General features: G+C 52.2%; 1 protein-coding gene across 5 annotated transcripts in view; it reads right to left on the reverse strand.

The window, feature by feature from the left end:
• Positions 1-21,981, reverse strand: part of PLEKHA1 (pleckstrin homology domain containing A1) — a 34,963-nt gene extending 12,982 nt beyond the window's left edge. For 4 of the 5 annotated variants that reach the window (XM_079794015.1, XM_079794018.1, XM_079794017.1 and 1 more), the window contains exons 1-6: positions 21,788-21,981; positions 13,802-13,962; positions 8,673-8,729; positions 5,402-5,447; positions 3,055-3,152; positions 307-432 (exon numbers count right to left, since the gene is read on the reverse strand). In XM_079794015.1, the coding sequence (XP_079650141.1) occupies positions 307-432; positions 3,055-3,152; positions 5,402-5,447; positions 8,673-8,729; positions 13,802-13,942 (468 nt within the window). In that variant the 5' untranslated portion in view covers positions 13,943-13,962; positions 21,788-21,981. Of the gene's footprint in view, positions 1-306; positions 433-3,054; positions 3,153-5,401; positions 5,448-8,672; positions 8,730-13,801; positions 13,963-21,169; positions 21,326-21,787 lie in introns of those variants that run through there. The other variant, XM_079794016.1, reaches the window with a different exon arrangement.
• Between the last annotated feature and the right edge of the window lie 451 nt (positions 21,982-22,432).

Raw genomic sequence — 22,432 nt, forward strand, 5'->3', positions numbered from 1 at the left:
ACAATAATGCCTAGGAATGTAAATGCTGGGTCATATATTAACTGCAAGTTTATCTTTATGAAAATCTGCCAAACGCTTTTTCAAAGTGCCATCCTACTTCACATTCCCACCAGCAATGTGAGTAACAATCTCTCGGCATCCTCGTCAGTGTCGGTGTTCTCATAACTTTTGAAACTAGAGACAACTACGTAAGCTTTCTGTGTTCACGACTACTGCACTAATTCAGGAGCCGCACTGCTTCCGTTTCGATAGCAACACTGACTCCACTCCGTAATGAAACCATCACAGCAGAGCACCCTGGATTACCTGCGTCGGCGTGATGATGGGCACCCCGCCCACAATGTCAGTTCTGTAGGACACCTGCTTCTTCCCACAGTCCCCCGGGCGGCTCGGGTTTTCAGAATGAGGCTGTGAGTCTGACTGCTTTGGCACCTAAAACAGGAAGGGAAATGAATGCTTTTGCAACCAGCATGCCAGATACCCTTTTATCACACCATTCCCAGCTTAGTCTGCCTACATAAAACTAACACACGTAAGAACTGTCGATAGTGTGCGAACTCTGTAAGTGCTCACACGACTTTTCCTTATAGCACAGCCACCATTTACCGAGTGCTCACGAGGGCAGGACTAGTTCCCACCTACTCTCACCTCATCGTCCCATCCAGCCCTCTCCCGAGGCTGGGTTCCCGGCAACCCCGAGACAAGGCTCCAAGGCCCGGGAGACACTCCGTTCCCGCGGAGTCAGTGCGACCGTCACCCACACTCAGCCACCACACTACACCCGCTCACCCGGGCACTTAACGCGTGTGCGGCTCTGAGCTGCCATCTCTTTCTTCCCCCCAGCCCCACCCAGGACTCTGCCATGTCCCTGTGGACAGGGACGGTGGCGTATTCATCATCTCTGGCTTTAGGGCAGAGCTACTACTGGAAAATACGGAGTATTCAACACATGCTGAAAGACTGACTCAATGGACCAATCTAAAAGCAGGAGAGAAGGAAATACTTAAATTAAAAGTCAAAGTGTTCCAAATAGCTTAAAACTTTTAGGAATTTCTTTTTATTTTTATATATGTTTTTATTACACTTGATCTTAGCCAAAAGGCCGAGAAGCAATATATATATATATGTGTGTGTATATATATATATATATATATATATATATATATATATGTATTTATTGATTTTAGAGAGAGAGGAAGTGAAAGGGAGAAACATCAATGAGACAGAAACATTAACATCAATTGGCTGCCTCCTGCACGCCCCCTACAGGGGGTCGAGCCGGAATCGAACCAGCGACCTCTTGGTGCTCAACCACTGAGTCACACCAGCCGGGCAAAACTTCTTAGGAACTTTAAAAATTCTTAAGGCATTCCAATACCTGTATCCGTGATAAACCCACAAGAATAGGGAATGACTGTTGATATAGGAATTCCGTAGGTGAACGAACACCTCACTAACGTGGAAACAAAGGCATTGCAACTGCTTAACGTCCTGCCGACCGGCCGCGAGCTGACGCAGAAGGCCCGCGAGCCTGGCTGCTTGTCCCTGCGAACTGTCAGCCCGGCCAAGGGCCTGGCCCGTCTCTCAGGGGAGTCCGGCCGAGACTGACAGGAAGAGGGGAAGCCGTCAGTGCGAACCGTCAACTCGGCCGAGGGCCTGGGCCGTCTCTCTGGGGAGTCCGTCTCTCAGGGGATTCCGTCTCTCAGGGGAGTCCGTCTCTCAGGGGGACTCCGGCAGAGACTGACAGGAAGAGGGGAAGCCGCGGTGCCGGCCTCTTAGGACGCGTTCTGCTGAGTCAGTACGAAGTGGCTTTCTCGAAAGCGCCCACCGGAAATAACCTCTGCTTCTGGCCGGAGCCGATGCGTGCGGGGTCTGTCAGTGGCGGCGAGCTGCTCTGCGAGAGGCAGAAGCGCGGGCCTTCCGCTGAGCACAGCTGCAGGTGTGACTCCGTCCGGAGTGCGACGTCAATGTGGACCGAGCACATGTGACTTCCACGGCCATGTTTTTGGAGAACAGCTGTCTGGGTCAGTAAACACACAGGCTCCCACAGGAAACCCTCCTGCCCCTCCCGTGCAGGCCCACTATGTGCTTCTCCACCAGCGTGTCGGGAGGGAAGAGGTGAGGAGTATCACGGGGTCAGACCCCACGTCCTTGCTGACCTCCCCAGTGGGAGGACAGAGCAGGGCGCGGGCTGGCTGCCGTGGGGCCCTTCACAGCCGGCGGGGCTCACAGCTCCCCTCACCAGCCAGGCAACCTGTGCAAGTCACTCAACCCTTTTTCTTTTATTGTATTTATTAAACGTATTGGGGTGACACTGGTCAGCATGAGGATACGGGGGTCAGTCTGGGTCTCTGTGTGACGGGATCTCTGTATGCACTGCGTCCCCCCAGTCACACCCTCTCCCGTCACCTCAGGTACTAAACCCTCCCTGTCTCGCGCCTCCACCTGCGTCAGGTAAGCCTCAGGGAGGGCCCGGCGCAGGTGACAGCCCAACAAGCTCCTGTCCATCGGAAGGCCAAGAAAGGAAGCCCACTCGGAAGAGAAGTCACCGCACAGAGCAGGGTGTGAGGGGAGCAAGTGCTGGCACGCAAGGGGGGAAAGCGGGCAGGCCAAGAAGTTTAGAGCCCGAGACCAACGCCCCGAGGCCCTTCCGATCCGTCCCTAAGCCTTGCTCAGTCCCAAGCCCTCACACCCGCCACGCCCCCAACAGCAGCCCAGTCAAGTGGGGACGGGAACCCTACTCCCACTACTTGGGTGGCGGCAGGAAGACTCTTGCTCTGGGAAAAAAAAGCCCCACATGCCTCCAGGCAGAACTCCCCACGCATTCCCCCTAGAGACGTTGCTACAAGCAGTGCCGGACCCCCGGACGCAGCATTCCTGGGCGGGTCGAAGGGCTAGTCACCACCCACAGGAAATGCATTCACGTTCTGAACACCGATCTCGTCCATAAACCGCAAGAAACAACCTATGGCAATTCAGTCATTATCCAGTAGGTGTGTTTTCAAAATGTACAATTACTTCCAAACATTAAAACTTTAAAATACAGATACTTACTGTAATTTTTATAGCTTTGTTCAACACATTGACCCATTCTACTAGGTCCTGCTGATCATTAGCTTGTAGGAAATATTTCCTCATCCCTGCGTTCATAACTGTTGAGAGAGAAAATAAACTAAAATACATGAAATTGGGCACTTACTACCTCCAAGTTTATGTTTGTAGCAGATGAAACACCATGCGAGGGTCAATGCTGTGACCCCCCGTAGCACTGCTGTTATCACTCAGTAACCAGGGTAACATTCTTGTTTCTAATGGCCACGTCTTTCATTAAACAAAAATACCACAACATACTCGACCCACCCCTAACGATGGACATGTAGGCTGTTTCAACTTTTGAAATTATATAAACTATCCCAATGAAACATACATTTCTCCATACTTAGGCTAGCATTTCTATAGGTAAGTTTCTGAACATGGATGTGTTGGAGCAAAGGGAATTCACACTAAAAGTTTTTACAGAAATTGGCAAGTTGTCTCCCAAAAGGTTGACTCCTTTATGTCCCGCCAAGGGCACACAGAGACCCCCCCACCGAACGCTCCTCCCGGCACTGCCCCCGCGCCTGCGTGGTGGGCCCGCGCTCAGCTCCCCGCGCCTGCGTGGTGGGCCCGCTCTCAGCTCCCCGCGCCTGCGTGGTGGGCCCGCTCTCAGCTCCCCGTGCCTGCGTGGTGGGCCCGCTCTCAGCTCCCCGCGCCTGCGTGGTGGGCCGCTCTCAGCTCCGCGCGGGGACACTGGGCCGGGAGCCTGCCCAGCATTTCCCAGCGCCCCTGCCGGCTCAGGCATGCTCTGCCCACAGGAGGTCCTGACGGGAGACGGCAGGGGCTGGGACTCCAGCAGCAGCTACAGCAACACACAACCAGCTGGTCTGTTCCCTGTCACCCCCCAGCTCCCGGCGGCCCCTCCGCCCAGGCTCTGGGGATCCCGCCTCTCCCGGGATGTCGCCCAGCCCCGGGGGCGGCGGCTGCTCCGCGCACTTTCCACTTTGTGGGTCACTCAAGCATCAGTGGAGACAGAGATGAAAGCATCCGAGGCTGCTGGGAACAGCGACGTGGCACCCGCTCAGACCTGCTTCCTACCGGAGGCCCATGACTGCGCAGGACGCGTTCCCTCACTCCACTCCTGTCCCACAGCCACCTGCCTCAGGCAGGACAGAGGGCTTACGTCAGCCCTGCCCCCGCGTGCCTTCCCTCTCGTGTGGACACACCTCCTGAGACCGCTGCCACTCCTACCAGGCCCCTCCCACCATGGACACACTGAGGGCACCGAGCTCCCAGCCCTCGCCAGCGCCCCGTTCCCACGGATCCCAGCGTCTCCCACTCTCCATCTGCAAGCTCCACCCGGGCCGTCACCAGAACATTCCACTGTTGGTCTCCACCATTTTCCACTCCTACCACCCCCTCACCGCCCTGATCGCTCTCCGGGATCCTCACCTCCCCCCGCACCCCACTGTGCAGCCCCAGGCCCTGGACTCCCCCTAATGGTTCTCACCCTTCCTCTCCTCGCCGCCACCACCCTCACCCAGGCCCATCTGTACGGGGAACAGTTTGAAAGCCACTTAACTCATCTACCAACATCAAAACTCTCTTATCCATACAAAAAAATAAAAAAAACTACTTTCACCTTATGCCTACTTTCCAGACGCTAATTCCTTACCTATCGTTTAAAAATAACCACTTGTCAACAACATATTAGGCCCCGACTCCTGCCCACGTGCTCACCTCAGTCTCTCCCCTCCCTCCAGCTTCACAAGCGTTCCTCTCCCCCGCGCGCCCCTCCCCCCTGCGCCTGCCCAGGAGGCCCGCCCCCCTCTTCTCCCCAGGGCAAAGGATAGTCAGGTGAGCGGCCACCACCTCCAGGGTCCCCTCAGTCAGTGTGGCTCCCCTGGCTCCCGAGATGCCCAATGAGAATCTGAAGCTTTACACCCCTTTCCTCTCCCTCCTGATGTAACAGACACAGGTACCAGGCTTGGTGCCTGCCTGGGAGACTCAAGGCAGCAACTGCTTCTCGTTCCTCTCGCAGCCCCAGTGCCAAGCATAGGGGAAACCTATCAGACGTTCGTTAGTGCCTGTAACAAGGTCATCAGCTACCCTCAGCTAGCCCGGGGGGGGGGGGGGCGGGGGGGACAGGACGGGACTAGGTGAGACTCTGGAGAGTGGGGGAGAGCAAGCGGGGAGAGCGGGGTGGGGGGTCGGGGGGAGCAGCAGCTCTCCTTCCTCCCCTGAAGGTGGTTCCGGGGAACCTGCCTGCGAACAACCCATCAGCCCTCGGGAGTGCGCGCTTCCTTGACAACAGGAGGCAGTGACACTAAACTTAAAACCGCGGCCACGTGAGGTGGCTACTCACCGAAACAGAACTCCGCCTTTGGCCTCAGCTTCGTGGCATCGCTCACCTACCGAGAGAGAGGAATCACTCGCTGCTGCACGTGCACCGCAGCAGCCCACCCGGTGCCCACGGCCAGCGCACGCTCCCCGTCACCGTCCCCTCCGCACACGGGGGGGAATAAACTCTAGAGCAGCTGACAAAGGTCCGCCGTTTACAGGCGGCGCGGGCCCCCTCGTGAGCGGCGACAGCAAACAATGCTCCCTGTGCGCAAACCTGTTTTCTCCCAAAGGAAACGCGAAAACTGAAAGTAAACCTCTGGGTTTCATGTCAATCACACATATAAATATTTGTAGTTTAACTACTTTTCAAAATACCTCTACAAAACTATGACTCCTTCCCAAACTGTCCATTTCTAAATTAGCTGTGAACTCTGAGAGATGATGGTGGGAGAGTGTATGCTTAAGAAAGTCCAACAATCCAGCAGGCATGAAACCGCGACGAGGAAGGAAGAGCTGGCCTGGACCCTCTGGTACGTGAGAGCAGCGGTCGCCAGCCCGTGGTCCGCGGGCACGGGTGGTCCGTGAGGTCCGAAAGGTGGGCGACCGCTGCAGCGGAGCATCGGGGGTTAGGGGTCCCCTTACTATGCAGCACGGGCTCCTGTCAGAAGGTGAAGCACCCGACCGCCCGGCGCGCTGCGTCCACAGCCCGCTGTGCCCAGAGTGGGACCGACAACTGGAGCATCTGTTTCACCTTCAAGTCCGGGCTCCACGTGATCTCAGCTCTAAAGGCACAGCTGAGTCACACTGCAGTGTGTTCCAGGAATACATTCTGGGGAAAGTGGCATGGCTACAGCGAGGACAAACCCCACCCCTCACACTTGCTAAGCGGGGGGCAGAGATGAAGTTAACAACTCCACAGAGAAAGTGACGTCCTCAAAGGGAAGCGACGGAGAAGCAGCTGGCCGGGCAGCCTGCTGGCTTAGTTAACGGCTCATTTTCACAGAGAGCCCATTTTCCACCTGAGACCCACACAAAGTTATACTGAAGGGAAACTGTCACTGAAAAAATAAAAATTAAAGAAAGCATCCTTGATTAAAATCAAGTACAAATAAAGTGCCAATATAAAGAATAAATAAGTAAAAGCACACTTTACCTTGGAAAAAATTTTAGAAATAAAAAGCGCTTCCGTTTTTGAAAAGACCAGGCAATGAGCAACTGTGGTGAAGACACAGCAGATGGGCAACGGCTCCCTCCACTGCCAATCCCGGGAAAACGGCTTTCCCACCCCGTCTCCGTCTCACTGAGGGACAGGCGGCACGGGGACGCCACAGTGCACGCACGTATACCAGGCGGTCAAGCAAACTGGGACCCGGGTTTCCTGCCCCAGGAATTCCATGCCTCCTATTAACAGTTTTTATAGAATTTAAGCTGCAAGCTACGCTGAAGTATTTACTAAATGTCTTAATTTAAAAAGAGAAAAAAATAATAAATAAATTTTTTAAAAGTCTTAACTTATAGGAACACTTGAGGTAAACTTAAACATTTGTCTCATAAATTTACATTATATGGCCTTAACATAAAAAGTTGCCCTTAAAATATGTAATCTTTATTGTCCAATGGCTAATTCTTTTTTTTTTTTTAATATATTTTACTTATTTTTTACAGAGAGAAAGGGAGAGAGATAAAGTTAGAAACATCGATGGGAGAGAAACATCGATCAGCTGCCTCCTGCACACCTCCCACTGGGGATGTGCCCGCAACCAAGGTACATGTCCTTGACTGGAATCAAACCCGGGACCCCCCAGTCCACAGGCCGATGCTCTATCCACTGAGGCAAACCAGTTAGGGCGACGGCTAATTCTTTTGTCAATGAGAATGAATAGTTCTATTGTTATACTGATAACGAAGTATTTTATTTATAAAAATACCTTTTAAACAGAGACACATTGTAAACTAGTCTCTTGTTGAAGACCTTGCTAACAAATCCCGACATATGCAAAATAGTAAGCATATGCATCTTCTTAAGCTACTGTGTTGCTACTTTTCACATCTCAGATCTTAAATCATCCACAAAAATATTACTTAGTGTAAAACACACACACAAAAAAAACCCAGAATAGAAAATACCTGACATTATCAAATCAAAATTTTCGAAAAGAAAAATAGTATTACAAAAATGCCAGAAAAGCCCAGCTGGAGCTGGTGTGGTTCAGTGGTTAAGCATTGACCCACGAACCAGGAGGTCACGGTTTGATTCCCTATCAAGACACATGCCTGAGTTGTGGGCTCGATCCCCAGTGTGGGGCGTGCAGGAGGCAGCCAATCAATGATTCTCTCTCATCACTGATGTTTCCATCTCTCTCTCCCTTTTCCTCCCTCTCTGAAATAAAAATATTTTTTTAAATGCCAGAAAAATCAACAAACAAGAAAACAAATTAGTAGAGAGAAAGTGAAAGATGAGGGGGGGAAATCATTCTTTTATCATAAAGACTAGAGGCCCATTGCACAAATTCGTGCACCAGTGGGGTCCCTCGGCCTGGCCTGCGGGATTGGTCCAAAAATGGCTCTCCAACATCCCCCAATGGGTCCCAGATTGCGAGAGGGCGCAGGCCAGGCCGAGGGACCCCACCGGTGCACAATCGGGGCCGGGGAAGGACACGGCTGGGGAGGGACTGCGGGAGGGCTCCAGGGCATGTCTGGCCCATCTCGCTCAGTCCCGATTGGCCGGACCCCAGCAGCAAGCTAACCTACCGGTCGGAGTGTCTGCCCCTGATGGTCAGTGCACATCATAGTGAGCGGTTGAATGGCCTTAGCATATCATTAGCATATTACACTTTGATTGGTTGAATGGCTGACCAGACGACCGGACACTTAGCATATTAGGCTTTTATTGTATAGGATGGTTCATAATTTCCTCAAAATAAAGCATAAAGAAAAAATAAAGGAAATGGGAACAGTTTAAGTAAATATAATACAGACTTAGGAAAATGTTCTCCGTTCCCAAAGATAGAACCTAATTGCTCACTGATTTCTCTCCTTCTGATGTTCACTTATCTCATCACAGAAGTTACTGTAAACGTTTGCAATGTGTTACAATCCTGTAAGTTAATTCCATATTCTTCCTAATTTTATCAAAAACAAGCTAAACATAATATTCGGGTCCTATTTTCAGTACGATTTGAACCTGAACATCATCATTAAATGACATAGAAAGGAAACTGTTCCTTTTGTTCACACTGTCATTCTAAGAGACTTCAATTCAAGCATAAATGTAATTAGTACAGAAAGATCACCTTTGAAATGTAGGTAAGTTTAATGGCTCCAACCCGTGATGATCCAGAAGGGAGGTTCTAGAAGAAATTATTAATACATAGTTAATATCCAACCTCATGACTTCGTTGTAATTCTCTACACATTTAAAAAGTTAATAAATTAAAGCTTTTAGTATCACATTTTATAAATCAGCCTTTTCAGTTCAAGTACCTCCTAGGTCTGCAATCAATTTGTTACCCATTTTGACAATGTGGACAACAAACTAAGTCTACTCTGTTTCACCTTAACAGATTCTGTAACTACAAAGGTGTTCTTGTCACTGTAACTAAACTCTTCCTGAGCGTAAAAACCCACCCACAAGCCCTAGCCAGCGTGGCTGTTGCTGAGCATCACCCTGTGCACTGAAAGGCTGTCAGCTCACTCCCTGGTCAGGCACGGTCCCAGGTGGCAGACTCAATCCCCAGTAGGGGGTGTGCAGGAGGTAGCCAATCTATACCTCTCTTTCATTGATATTTCTCTCTCTCTCCCTCCCTCCCTCTCCCTTCCTCTCTGTCTCTAAAAGTCAAGAACTTATTTTTTATAATATTTTTTTCAAAATCTATAAACAAGATCAGATTTTGTTCCTGAAAGCAATGGGAAAAAATATTTAGAGACATAAAACCATTGCAAGAAATTTCAAAAGACTATACGCATTACTTTGTTCTATTAAAAATTTTTAATTATCTTTAAAAAAAAAAAAAAGACTGAATTATCTCCTATTTAAAAACTTTATCTATATTGATACTACTTATTTTTTTTTAAATTTAGGTTATTAATTGATACTCTTTAAACCATGCCAGGGAATGTACATATTGATACTTTCACACTAAATATTTTTATTCCTCCCTTAACAAGTTTGGAATGTGATTTATGTCTTGAAAGAGAGAATCTTTTCTGGCCAAGGCTATCGGGAAAGACTCTGCAGGAAGAAACGACGTTTGAAGGAAAAATGTGAAACACAAGAGCAAGAGAAAGACTATTCCAGGAAGAGAACAGCGCTCCAGCGCAGAGGGACTCTCAGGAGCGCGGCCTGGCAGAGGAAGTGGCTGAGTACAAGGGCCCGCGGGGCTGCAGGAAACGGGTGGAGAGCCTGATGGAGAACCTGCTTAGAGGACCTGAACGAAAGGCAAAGACCACAGAGTTCACTGGCAAGAATGTGAAACCATTAAAGAAAGCTTGTGAGCAGTTCTGTCATCAAAATTGTGCTTTAAGTAATACATCTTGTAAAATAATACCTTGTAAAAAAATAAACCGGATGGATTATAGAGGGGTAAGAAAAGCAGATAAAGGAATCTGGAAAGAAATGTATAAAATAAAAGACTGACAGAATATTTCAAAAGGAAAATTAAAACAAGCTTGATTTTTAAAGTTTCCTCCACTGCAGATTAAGCAAGATAAACTTCTACTGGACTTTATCATAATGTAATTAAAAACCTCTGGGCTTGTTCTCATGAGTGAGTACGAAGGACATTTCTCAGGCGTCTCTACACTAACTGCATGGAAGCTAAAACACCTCCAACCAAGACCAGACTCCCAGACACGAGCCTGGTGCTGTTGACAGGGACAGGCCTTTTCTCACCTTTCCCTCCCACGTAACATAAAACTGCATACGTTTTGCTTTAAACTGTATACAATGGACAGGCTTCCAAATATAAACCACAAATAAATATGGACATAAAATTACAATTTTTAGTGGGTAACTTTTAAATGGTTGTGTTCTTATACAAAATGTTTTACATTTAGAAGGTTTTGTCTGATTGCTTTTTAAATTTGGGATAAGGGAATTAAGTGTTAAAATGTCTTCAGGCCCTTCTAATTACTACCAAAGTGATTTTTTTTTTAAATATGTTTTTATTGATTTCAGAGAGGAAGGGAGAGGGAGAGAGAGCTAGAAACATCAATGATGAGAGAACCATTGATCGGCTGCCTACTGGGGCTTGAGCCCGCACCCGGGCATGTGTCCTGGACTGGAATCAAACCCAGGACCCTTCAGTCCACAGGCCAACGCTCTATCCACTGAGCCAAACTGGCTAGGGCCAAAGTGACTTGTCAAACACTGCTACCCTTCCCTTCAAAATCGATCATGTCCTGTAAGTCCTCCACACGCCTCTCATCTAACCGGATGACGCAGCTCTAAGCCTGTGTGCGGAGGAGTGAGAAGCTATGTTGGGGCTGCATGGAGTGGGGTCACCGATTAGCCAGCACAAGGACGGAGAAGTAGCTGGGCATGAAGGCCATGCAAAGCACCCAGTACCTATGGGCCGGCACGGCTGCTGCCAAGTTCAACGGAAAAACGTGGGTTTCAAAGATGGTGCTGGAAGACGAACAGGAAATAATAAACTAACATGACATTCAAGATAAAAGCAAGGTAAGCCATTTGTTCTTACAGACTCCATTCCTGCAGTCTTTTTGCCGAAAACCTCTTTCAGGTTTCTCCGAATTCTCTTCCCATACAGCTACGCAGTTACTGGATTCCCACCACTATCCCCGCCCCCAGCTGATCCCTAAGAACAGACTAGAGGGGTTTTTTAAATCAATGGCTAGTGATAAAGAAAACAAAACAGAGGGAAAATGGCTCCCTAAGAACAGGTGAGCCACACGAATGCCCTTTCATTACTGGGGTTATGGTGGTCAGTGTAACACGTTACTGCACTGCAGCCATAAGCAACTAGGTTGAATCATATGAGATTGCCGTTTTTAGTGCATGAAAATCCTGGAGCATTGGCAACTTCATACGGTTCAATCTAATTGAACACTCTCAGCACGGCATTTTACTAAAGTTTTCATGCGAGATCAAAGTCTTTATTAATACATTTAAAAGTGACAGAAGGCTGTAAAAGATTCCCTTCAGCTGAAATGAAGCGATCCATTTACTGAGAACTGAGTACAAGGACAGGTTTAAAATTCTGCACTACATCCGAAAAAACCCATGTGTTCACTACACCACAGAAATCCAAGAGTTCATGTGAAGAAGACCTGGCTGAGTGCAAACTCGAACATGCACCCTCCCGGCTCCAGCCAGGCCGCGGCCCCGCCTCTGGGCCAGAATCACCTGTGGCTCCAGGTCCATTTCTCACGTCACCGCCTCCAGGAAGGCTTCCCTCCCCTGCTGGCTGCAGCCACAGCCCCTCTCTCCACCCCAGTTTGCTTCCTTCCCTGTCAGAAGCATGTCCTGCTTGGTGCCTGTGGTCTTCCAGCTCCGTGAAGTGGCAGTCCTGACAAAGGGAGGGGTTCTGAGGAGCAGACCTGTGACATGTGAAGACTGAAAAGCCACCCAGGACTTCACATAAAGCCCAGGAGGAGCCAGATGCAAGCCGGCCAGGTCCTGTGAGACGCGTGCCTGAGGGAGAGCAGCAGAGGGCGCACGGCTCGCGGGGTGAGGAGACCAGGCAAGGGCCCGGCACACGGCCCTGGGAAGGTGCCAGGGGACTGGTGGCTTCCCCTGGGCTTTGGGAAGGGTTTGGGAGGGGCCTGTGCCACAGAAAAGGGGGGGCGGTGAAAGGGAGGAATCGGGCGACGTTAAAAGCAAAGTAAAGATGAACTTGTGACTGGCGCTGCCCTCCTCCTGCCACTGCCTCTCGTCAGGCAAACACAGGTGTGAATCATGTGGCTGCGTAGCCAGGTCACTGCCCCCAGGACAGCTGGCTACACCCAGAGGTGAGGCAGTCCACCTGGGGGTCAGTGAGCTCTTAAGAATAAGCAGAGCCCTGGCCGGTGTGGCTCAGTGGATAGAGCACCGGCCTGCAGACTGAAGGGTCCCAGCTTCGATTCCGGCCAAGGGCACATGCCTGGGTTGCGGGCTCGATCCCCAGTAAGGGGCGTGTAGGAGGCAGCTGATCAATGACTCTCTCATCATTGATGTTTCTATCTCTCTGTCCCTCTCCCTTTCTCTCTGAAATCAATAAAAATATATATTTTTTAAAAAAGAATAAGGAGAGAAAAGATAGTTCCTGGCAAAAAAAAAAGTCTCATCCACAGCCTGCACTCCAATAATATCATCGGAATTAAAATACAAATTATCCCCCAAAACCTGAAAGGCTGCGTGAGGGCAAAGGTCTGGACTTACTTAACGGAGAGTCAAAGGGCAAAAGGAGGGCTGGTGGGGAGAAGACACAGGAACTGGATCATGGCTCACAGAACAAATAACAAAGCGTCTCACACAGAACAGGTACTTCTTAGCAAAACGCAGTCCAAACAACAGGAAGGTGAAGACCAGGGTAAGTGGGTTTCTTGCATTCAGGAGGTTGACAACTCAAATTCTCTATGAACACATACAAACGCGTGAGCGTGCACGCCTGTACCTCACCTAGCTGGTGCAGGGCAGTAAAGACTAGGCCGGTGTCGGATCCAGTCCGCCCTGCGCAGCCCAGACCCTCCTCCGGCCTGCTCCCCGGCTGCAGGCCCCTCGCCTGCACAAGGAGCCCACTGACCAGAACAGCTCAGAAGTTTGCTAGGGACTCACTCCTCTCTTGGTCTGCACATGCTTCCTGGCAACATTCATCTCAATTACTAAAGAGTCTCAGGGAGAGAAGATACAGAACTGCCCGGCAGGTGCTCTCTAATCCAGGTCTCTCCTCTGCCGTTTACAACTTCTACCCCCGGCGACTCACCACACACCAATAAACCAAGTGGGTTTCCACCAGGAAGGGGGCTGCACTGGCTGACACGCCAGTTCTCACGCGCCGTGACGAAAGGCCGACATCATGCGAGAGTGTCGGCTAGAGCGCAGCGTGTTTCCAAAAGACAGTCGCCCCCCGGAGACGGCGGCGCACACCGAAAGCAGCGGTCGCCAGCCGGTGGTCCGCGGACTGTGGTCCGTGAGGTCCGAAAGGTCGGCAACCGCTAATCTAAGTTTTCTACCAGAGCTCCTGTTTCTCTCCCAGGGAGGAAAGTGACGCATCCATTTTTATCAAATAAATTTCGTTTCATCTTCTGAAACTCAAATGAGACGGCAGGAGCTGGGGGCAGGGCGGAGAGAGAGCCCGCGTAGAAACCAGTCTAAACACAGACTGTTTGGAAGACAAATCCCAACACCATAGAACGTCAAATACTTTGACAATGAAACTCCGGCATGCTTTTGAAGAAAGGAAGCCCCTTGGATTTTACAAACCTGTGGGTTATCCATGTACCATACAAAACTATCTTCTCTGGTATCCAGTATGAAGTACCTTCGAAGAAATTTACCACTATTTTCATTTTCTTCGATGTCTAGAAAACCACAAATGCGATTCTGACGATCCACATAAGGCATTTCTGAGCTTGCACATCACACTGTAAGACAAAAACAACAAGGGTCAGTACTTCTCAGTGGACGTGAGGACACACTGTGCGATGGTAGGGTTGTTCAACCCCCTTCCGACACCGGGTGGAGCCGGTCCAGGTGAGCACAGACAAAGCCTGGCAAAGTCACTTCTACAATCCGGGGACTGAGTGGTCACGAAGGGCAGCGGCTCTCCCTGAGGAGGACGGAGGAGGCTGTGTGCCTCACCTGAGTAACCACAGCACTGACTTTTCCCTAAACAAACCCAAGTGAGCCGAAGACTCAGCCACCCCAACGTGCATTTCCTCACTTGTAAGTCAGGGGCGTCTCCCTTTGAGGCTGCTCCGGGATATTTGTAAACACAAACAACAACAGAGGCGCACTCCCACTGGCCGCTTCCTGTCCGCTGGGCTCTGCGCCTCTTCTCCACGCACTTTCTCATTTGACCCTCGAAGTGATCTGAGTAGCACCATCGTTCCCATTTCAGACAAGAAACTTACCACTGAGGAGGAAGTGCTTTCCCAAGACGAGAGAACTAGGAGGAAACGGATCAAAACATGACCCAGATCATTGGACTCTACGGCTTGTATTTAATCTCTACACCACCCTGCCTCTCCAAAACCTTTCAATGCTTAAAACTAAAACGAATCAAAACAAAGCCAGCGACCATCATGAAGAGAGAAGCAGGCACGACGTGCCTCCTGATGGAATGCAGCATCGCCGATGACGTGAACATGCTGCAGCCAAGAGTAAGCTGTCACCTGGATCTCACCAGGTCTCTCGAGCTCCCTATTCCCAACTACCGATCCACAGGACGTGAAGGACACCGAGGAACCCGATGAGCTGGGTTCAGTCACCAAAGCCACTCTGGGAAGGGCCAGGACACAGAGCCGTTCTTCAGCAGAACTATGGCTACAGGGACAGGGCGAGCGACTGCGGAGACACCGCGTGCTGTGGTTCTGCGGGGCTGGCACTGCTCTTGTGCTGATGAACGGGAAAACCAGGACGTGGGTTAAAAACAGCGCTGACAGGCATTTTCTCTAGAAACGAGCAAGGGCTCCTTCCTGGTGTGCCTGGCGCCTGTGTTCCAGCACCTCTGGGCAGCAGAATGGACTTCTCTAACTGGCTCTGCATTTAAAGGCTCGGGAAGGTTTAACTCAGTGAAAACTCCGTTAGGACGAACAGACTTGCACTACTTGATTTCAAGATTTGCAATAAAGCCACAGCAATAAAGACAGGGGAGGGCTGGTGAGAAGATAGCTCTGATAAATCAATAAAACCGAAGAGCACCCAGAAACAGAACCACACGTGTGCTGTCAATATTTTCAACGAAGATGCCAAGGAGTTCCACGGGGAAGGACGGTCTTTCAGCGAGTGGCGCTGAAACGACCCGCTGTCCGTGTGAAATAAATCAGCTCGAAATGGTCAGGGCTCTGCCGTAAAGGCTGCAGCAGGAAAGCTTCCCAGAAACACCAGGATCAAGTCTGCAGGACCCTGTGCGGGGCCAGACGCCTCAGACAACTCGCGAGGAGCTGGGCCAGGTGACGGCTCCTACACTGGACGGAGTTAAAGTGAAGAGCTTCTCTTTGAAGGAAACACTAAGAAATTAAAGGAAAAAAGGAAGAAAAAATAAACAAACAAATAAATAAATAAATCCAAAGACAAGCCACAGATGGGAGAAAATATCCAGTACACTTATCCTCAAAGTGACCGATATCCAAGAACAGGCAAAGAATTATTATTATAATTCAGTAACAAAGCAACCAACCAAACAGAAAAATGGGCAAAAAACATGAAGACAAGCCAACAAAGAAATACATCTATATATGGTAAATCAGCACATAAAAAGATGATCGTCATTACTCAGGAAGGTATTGCAAAGAAACACCATAAGATGCCACCACATACCTACTAGAATGGCTAAAACAAACAAAAAACACCTAAAAACAAACAAACAAAAACCTGACACTACCAAATGCTGACAAGCATGAACAAATGAACACTCTCGCATACACTGATGGAGGGAATGCAAAATGGTTCAGCACCCTGGGAATACAGTTTGGCAGATTCTTATAAAGTTATATATATTCTTACGATATGACCCAGCAATCCCACTCTTAGGTATTTACCCACGTGAATCGAAAGCTTATATTCACACAAAAAACCTGCATGGAAATGTTTATAGCAACATTGTCCACAACTGGCAAAAGCACAAACACCCCAAATGTCGCTCCATCTGGTGAATGAACGAACTCTGGTACGCCCTGGACAATGGAATACTATTCAGCAACATAAAGGACCAAGCGACTGATACACACCACATGAGTAAATCTCAAATGTCCTTTGCTAAGTGAAAGCAGCCAGACCAAAAAAAAGAAAGAAATTGGGACAGCTCATAGCTCAGCAGGTGGAGGGAGGGGGTGACTTTGAGGGTGAGTCCTTCCTTACTGACAGTTTGTTTCTCTGCTGGAAATACAGGCTCCAGGAGAGCAGGGACTTGCGTTTCTGTTTACGAGTGCTTTTCTAATGCCTGAAACAGCTGCTGGCACATGGGAGGCACTCAGCAACAATTTGTTGAGTGAAGTATTAAGAAACCCATAATTACTGCAACTAATCTGAATGTTTAATTTTCCAAAAACAAACTTGCATTTTCCTCATCAGACAAGAAATCATTCAGCAGATTTATCGAACTGGTTTGTTTAGATGACAGAAGGAAAAAGGTTCAAACACTATATTTCTGTTTGGATTTGTATCATTTTTAGTGAAGTTAGTATGAGACAAGAATAGATAAAATTATATGATTAAAACCTCCCAATATTTATCCTTCAGCATTACTTATGCTCTAACATATCCTATATAATAAAAGGCTAATATGCAAATTGTCCCCTCGACTGGGAGTTCAACTGGGAGTTTGACCAGGGGGCGGGGCCGGCCAACGGCCCATGGCCCCTCCCCCCGGCCAGCCCGGCCTGATTGGCACAGGCTGCCAGACCCCACCTGTGCACAAATTCGTGCACCAAGCCTCTAGTGATTAGATAATACAACCAGCAATAAATTAACAAACTCGTAGTTAATACTTCATCAGGCAGGAACCAGGAAGTAAGCCAAAAAATGAAAACAAAACAAAAGTCAGAGGCAGAAAAGAAAAAGAAAGGAGTTAAGCTCTGCAGAGTGAGACCTGGTTAGGCCCTCAGGACCTTGCGATTCTGTTAACTGGATGCTGGGTGAGACCATCCTGATTCTCCCCAAACTGCTGACAAACACACAGCTGAGCATGTGTGGACCTCGGGACCAAACCTCTGGGAGCCCACACGGACCCCCACAGACCTCTGGGCTCCAGCACCCTGACCAATGCTCCCCATCGTTCCACACCACACAAGCAGCTGACAGAGAGGAAGCACTCAGAAGTCTTCCAAGTTCGGGGAAAGCACGGAGGGGTACCCACCCCAAACGGGCAGGGGACACCCCAGAGCATCATTCGCGAGAGGAGAAGGGCTACAGGAGAGTCGGCACCTCGTTCTCCAGCTCAGTGTCTGCGCAGGAAACGCGGGGTCAGGAGGGGCCGACGGGAGCAGCCTGAGGCCACCGTTCGGCGTCACGAGGAAACGAGTGTCAGTGGTTCCGTGGAAGCTGCAGGAGGTGACCCCCTGGGGCTATCTCGCTGGCATGAACAAAGCCTGGCCGCACGAGAACACACCCCAGCCACCTCGGCACACGCGCTCCAGGAGCCAGGGGAGGACTGAGGCAGGGCCAGGAGGGGGGTGCAGGTAGCAAATGTCAGGCCTGGGAACTCTGGGCGAGGGCGCTCCAGCACACTCTCACCAAAGTCCCGTGTGGACTCCTGTCAGAGGACCCTGGCTGCCACGGTTAAATAAGAGAGCTTTATTCTTTTAAATATATTTTTATTGATTTCAGAGAGGAAGGGAGAGAGAAAAACACCGATGAGAATCATTCATCAGCTGCCTCCTGCATGCCCCCTACTGGGGATCGAGACCGCAACCCAGGCACGTGCCCTGACTGGGAATCGAACCCTGACCTCCTGGCTCATAGGTCGGCGCTCAGCCAGAGCCACCACGACCAGGCGATAAGAGAGCTCTGATACTCCCAGGTCAGAAGTGCTGACCTTTCACTGCTTCTTCGGACCAGTCCCCATCCAGGAGATCCCAGAGGAGGGCCCAGAAGGCCCTGTCCCGGGGCCCACCACAACCCCGCCCCACCCAAGGCTCCTGCAGCAAGTGGCCCCACCCTGGGTAAGTCAGGGAGAACAGCTTCCCACTGCACAGGAGACTGAAGGTTTAGCCGGAAACAGGTTAGGCTGGAGCTTTTAACAGCTGCACATGCGGAAAAGCCATCATCTGCCCACGATGCCATGAGGCAGGAGCGAGGGGGAGAAGGACACCCTACAAAGCACAACGAAAAGCGGTGGGCGTCAGGAAAGACTGGTGTGTGTGTGTGTGTGTGTGTGCGCGCGCGCGCGAGTGCGTTCTCAACAGCAGCACCACTGCCCTGGGAGGGGGAGGAGGCACACCTGGCCCGGGGCTCCCAGACCTGTCCCGGGTGAGACGCTGGGGGCACGTCCCCTCAGTGCCCGTGGCCGTCCTTTCTCAGGAAAAGGGCCACGGACCCAGAACCCAGAACCGGGCTCCATGGCGCCCTCGACAAGTCTAAGCCACATGACGGGGCGCAACCACAACTGCGGGAGGGCACCCCTGCCAGACTGACGCGGCAGGTACGGTCCCAGGGCTCCCCGTAGGAAAAACTACTTCAGACCCTCAGAGTTACTCACAGACTTACGGAGACCCTAAGTGACTGATTTCCTCTCACGTTCAACAGATTCCAGCTCAAAAAGCTTACGCTATAAACCCCCCAAACACGATCTTCCTGAATCCACGCACTCCGTCTCAGCAAAAGGCTCACCAAACACACAGCAGGCGTGTTGGCTGAAGTATCGTCAGGAATTACCAGGTCATACACACAGGAGCTACTAGGAGAAATATTACTCATTAAGCATAACAGAGTCCTATGGCTGTAACAACTATCAACAGGAATTTTGAGTTTTAAATAAAAACACCCCCTATTTTTATGTTCCTAAAAATAACTAAGCATTGTAGACAAGCATCTACAGCGACCCATGTGTCTGCCTGAAGAACCTGCTTCTGATACTACATCAGTTTCCAAATGTGTGTCCTCACAAATGGTCAGAAGAATGAAAAGTAACTTTCGTATTTACCTCCTGCTGAAGTCATTTCATTGTATCACTGGAGATCTGAATGAGAGGAGTCACCTTGAGGTGTAACAGGGAATTCTGACATTACCAACAGTAAAGGCTCCAGCAGGTGAAATAGTGCTGGTCTCCGCTCACAGGGGAGGCAGTTACGGCTCTAACACCTGAACTTTTCTACCAATAAAAGCAGAGTATGAGTAACTGTGGTCACATCTGAATAATCACTACATTCTATTCAGAAAACCATTATCTTCCCCATTCTTTGTTGTTGTTGCTAATCCTCACCCTAGGGTATTTTCCCATTGATTTTTTAGAGTAAATGGGGGTGAGAGGGAGGGAGAGGAAGAGAGGGAGAGGGGAAGGGGGAGAGAGCGAGAGAGGAACCCCTGAGAGACACATCCTCCCGCACACGCCCCAACGGGGGCTTGGGATCGAACCTGCAACCACAAAGGTACCTGCCCTTGACCAGGATCAAACCTGCGACCCTCTGCTGTGTGGGCAATAGCTCTAACCACTAAGCACACCGACCAGGGCCTTTCCCATTCTTCAATGACAGAGGTATTTAAATAAGAACAAAAAGTAATGCCTGACCAGCGAGGCTCAGTGGTTGACCATCAACCCATGAACCAGGAGGTCACTGGTACAATTCCCGGTCAGGGCCCAGGCCCGGGTTGCGGGCTCGATCCCCAGTACGGGGCGTGCAGGAGGCAGCAGGTCAATGATTCTCTCTCATCACTGATGTTTCTATCTCTCCCTCTCCCTTCCTCTGTGAAATCAATTTTTAAAAATACATTTTTAAAAAGAGAGCAACTATTTAACACCAAGCAATATTTCAATGGCAAATTCTGACTTAAATTATTCTAATAAATTAGTTAATAGATTTCATTCTGGGTTATAAATTACCATGGAGTCAAAATAAGTGGTTTTTGCAGTGTGACTATAAGAACTTTCTTTTTCTAAAGCTGCATTAAATGTTTCTGGGGAAAAGCGCCTATAAAAACATGCAATGTTCCCATCTTTCTCAAGTCCGTCCTCAGGAGTCTCCCACACCATCACAGCCTACACAGGACAATCGAGTGTGACCGCGGTTCCGCCCGAACAAAGCCCGGCTATTCTTACCGTCCCGCTCCTCTCACAAGGGCCTTCCGCTCGCCGGCTTCCGCGCGATTGTGCGCTCATCCTGTTGTGCGGTCCCTCCGGCCGCTCCCCACCGCGGGGGGAGGTCCAGCCTGCCGCCCCCCCCCCAAAGCAGCCATAAAACGCAGCTTTATCATAGACCACAGGGGTAGGGGCCGTCTCAGGACACACCACAGCCTCGCCCCAGAAGGTGACCGGGAAGGACCGGTCAGCACCTCCCCCGACGCAGGTGGCTCCTCCGGGGAACCTGCCGGGACCACGGGCACAGCCGTCAGCGAACCAGCCCGGAGCCCGCTCCGCTCGCCCCACACCTGCGTGGGCGCACCGCATTCGGACCGCATTCCCGTGGGGAGAGGTGGCCGTTCGGAAAAGGGGGATTCAACAAACTCTCTTTTTTTTTGGGGGGTGGGGGTGCCATAGTCTGCTAAGATGAAGATTTGCGTGTGCAATGTAACAGGCATTTCCGTCGAATGAGTCGCACCCCTTTTTGAAATAACAACTCCAGTCCTTCAGACGGTGAAGAGCCACCGTTTTACAAAAGGGTCTTCTTAGCTTTTTCCGGGATCCCGGAAGGCGTGCCCCCATTTTGCTGTCCAGTGCTTCCAGGGCAGGACCCACGCACACGGTGCAGCCGAGGGCGCGGGGGGCACGGGGTTCCCTCGCACGGGCCGCCCGTCCCCGCCGCGAGCCCGGGAAGGGGGCTCCCGGGAGGAAGCGAGCGCGGGCAGCGCCCTCGCGGCGGCGGCGGCGGCGGGGACCGTCCGGGAGAACAGGTGTCCCGGCCGGAGGTGAGGAAGGCGGGCCCGGCCTGCTCCTTCCACCTCCGCCCCCGCGCGGCCGTCGGGCTCCTTACTCACCCCCGGACGCTCGGCGCGGGCGGGGCCCCTCGGACCCTGAGCCCCAGGCCCCCTCGGACGGTCTCCCCAGGAGGGTCCGCGGGGAGCACAGCTGGGCCTCCCCCAGCGGCGCCTTCCGCCCCCGCGCGCCCGGGGCGGGCCCCTCGCCATGGCCGCCGCCGCCGCCGCCGCCGCCGCCTGAGCCGCAGGTGCGAAGGTGACGCGCTCAGGCCGCGCGGTTCCCGGGCGCAGGGCGGGGCCGGCGGGCACCGGCGCGTCCCAAAGGGCAAGCTTCGCCCCAAAGCCCGGACCCGCCGCCCGAAGGGGGGCCCGCGGCGCAGCGCTGGGGCCGGGCCGGCGGGGGCCCCGGGCAGCGGCGGGCGGGGACCCGGCGGCGGGCGCGGGCGGCCGGGAGAAGGGCGCGGCCGCACTGGGCGGCTGACCCCGGGAGGCTGGTCCCCCCGAGGCCTCCCGCCCGTGCCGCCCGGACGCCCGGAGGTCGCATGAGGCGCCGCGGGGACAGGACCCGCCCCTCCCGCCCGGCCGGTCCCGGCGCAGGTGAGCGCCCGCGGCCTCGCCCAGGTGCGGGGGAGAGGCCGCCGCCCGCCGCCCGCCGCCCGCCGCCCGCCCCGCACTCACCAGCGCCGCCGGCCCCTCGGCGGACCGCGGCCGCCTCCTGCTCCCTCCGCCGGCGCGGCGCTCCCGGGCCCCGCCTCGCCCCCGCCCGGCACGCCGCGCTCCTCACGCCGGCTCTCCGCGGCCTCCGCCCGGACCCCGCACCGCCCCGGCCGCGCTCCCTCCGGCGCCGACTGCCCGAGCGGTGCCCGCGACGGCCCCTGCGCACTGCGCACGCGCGCCGCGCCGCCGCGGCCCCCAGACGGCGGCCGAGATTCCCGAGCGGGCACTCCCAGGCCACGAGACTACAATTCCCGGCAGGCCCCGCGCGGCTCGGCGGGCCGGGTATCCGGTGTCTTCCGGGTTCCCGGGGAGGAGGCTTCGGGCACGTCGGGGCGGGTCGCGCGCCGAGCTCTAGGCCCCTGCGCGGCGGAGCATCCTGGGATTCGTAGTTTTCGACCACAAGGGGCTTGGCTCGGGGGCGGGACTCCGGATTCTCTGATGTCATCGCCGGGAATAGAGCTTCGCGGCGCCGGGTTCCGTAAAGACGGGCTTGGTTCGTTTGCGGATCATCTGTTTGCCAGCTGTCCCATCACCAGTGCGGGAGGCACGAACGCAGCGGCTGTGGCATGACCCGCAGAACCACGCTGCTCAGCTCCGCGCGCCAAT

Source organism: Cnephaeus nilssonii (assembly GCF_951640355.1).
Source record: "Cnephaeus nilssonii genome assembly, chromosome: 16".
NCBI classification, from domain to species: Eukaryota; Metazoa; Chordata; class Mammalia; order Chiroptera; family Vespertilionidae; genus Cnephaeus; species Cnephaeus nilssonii.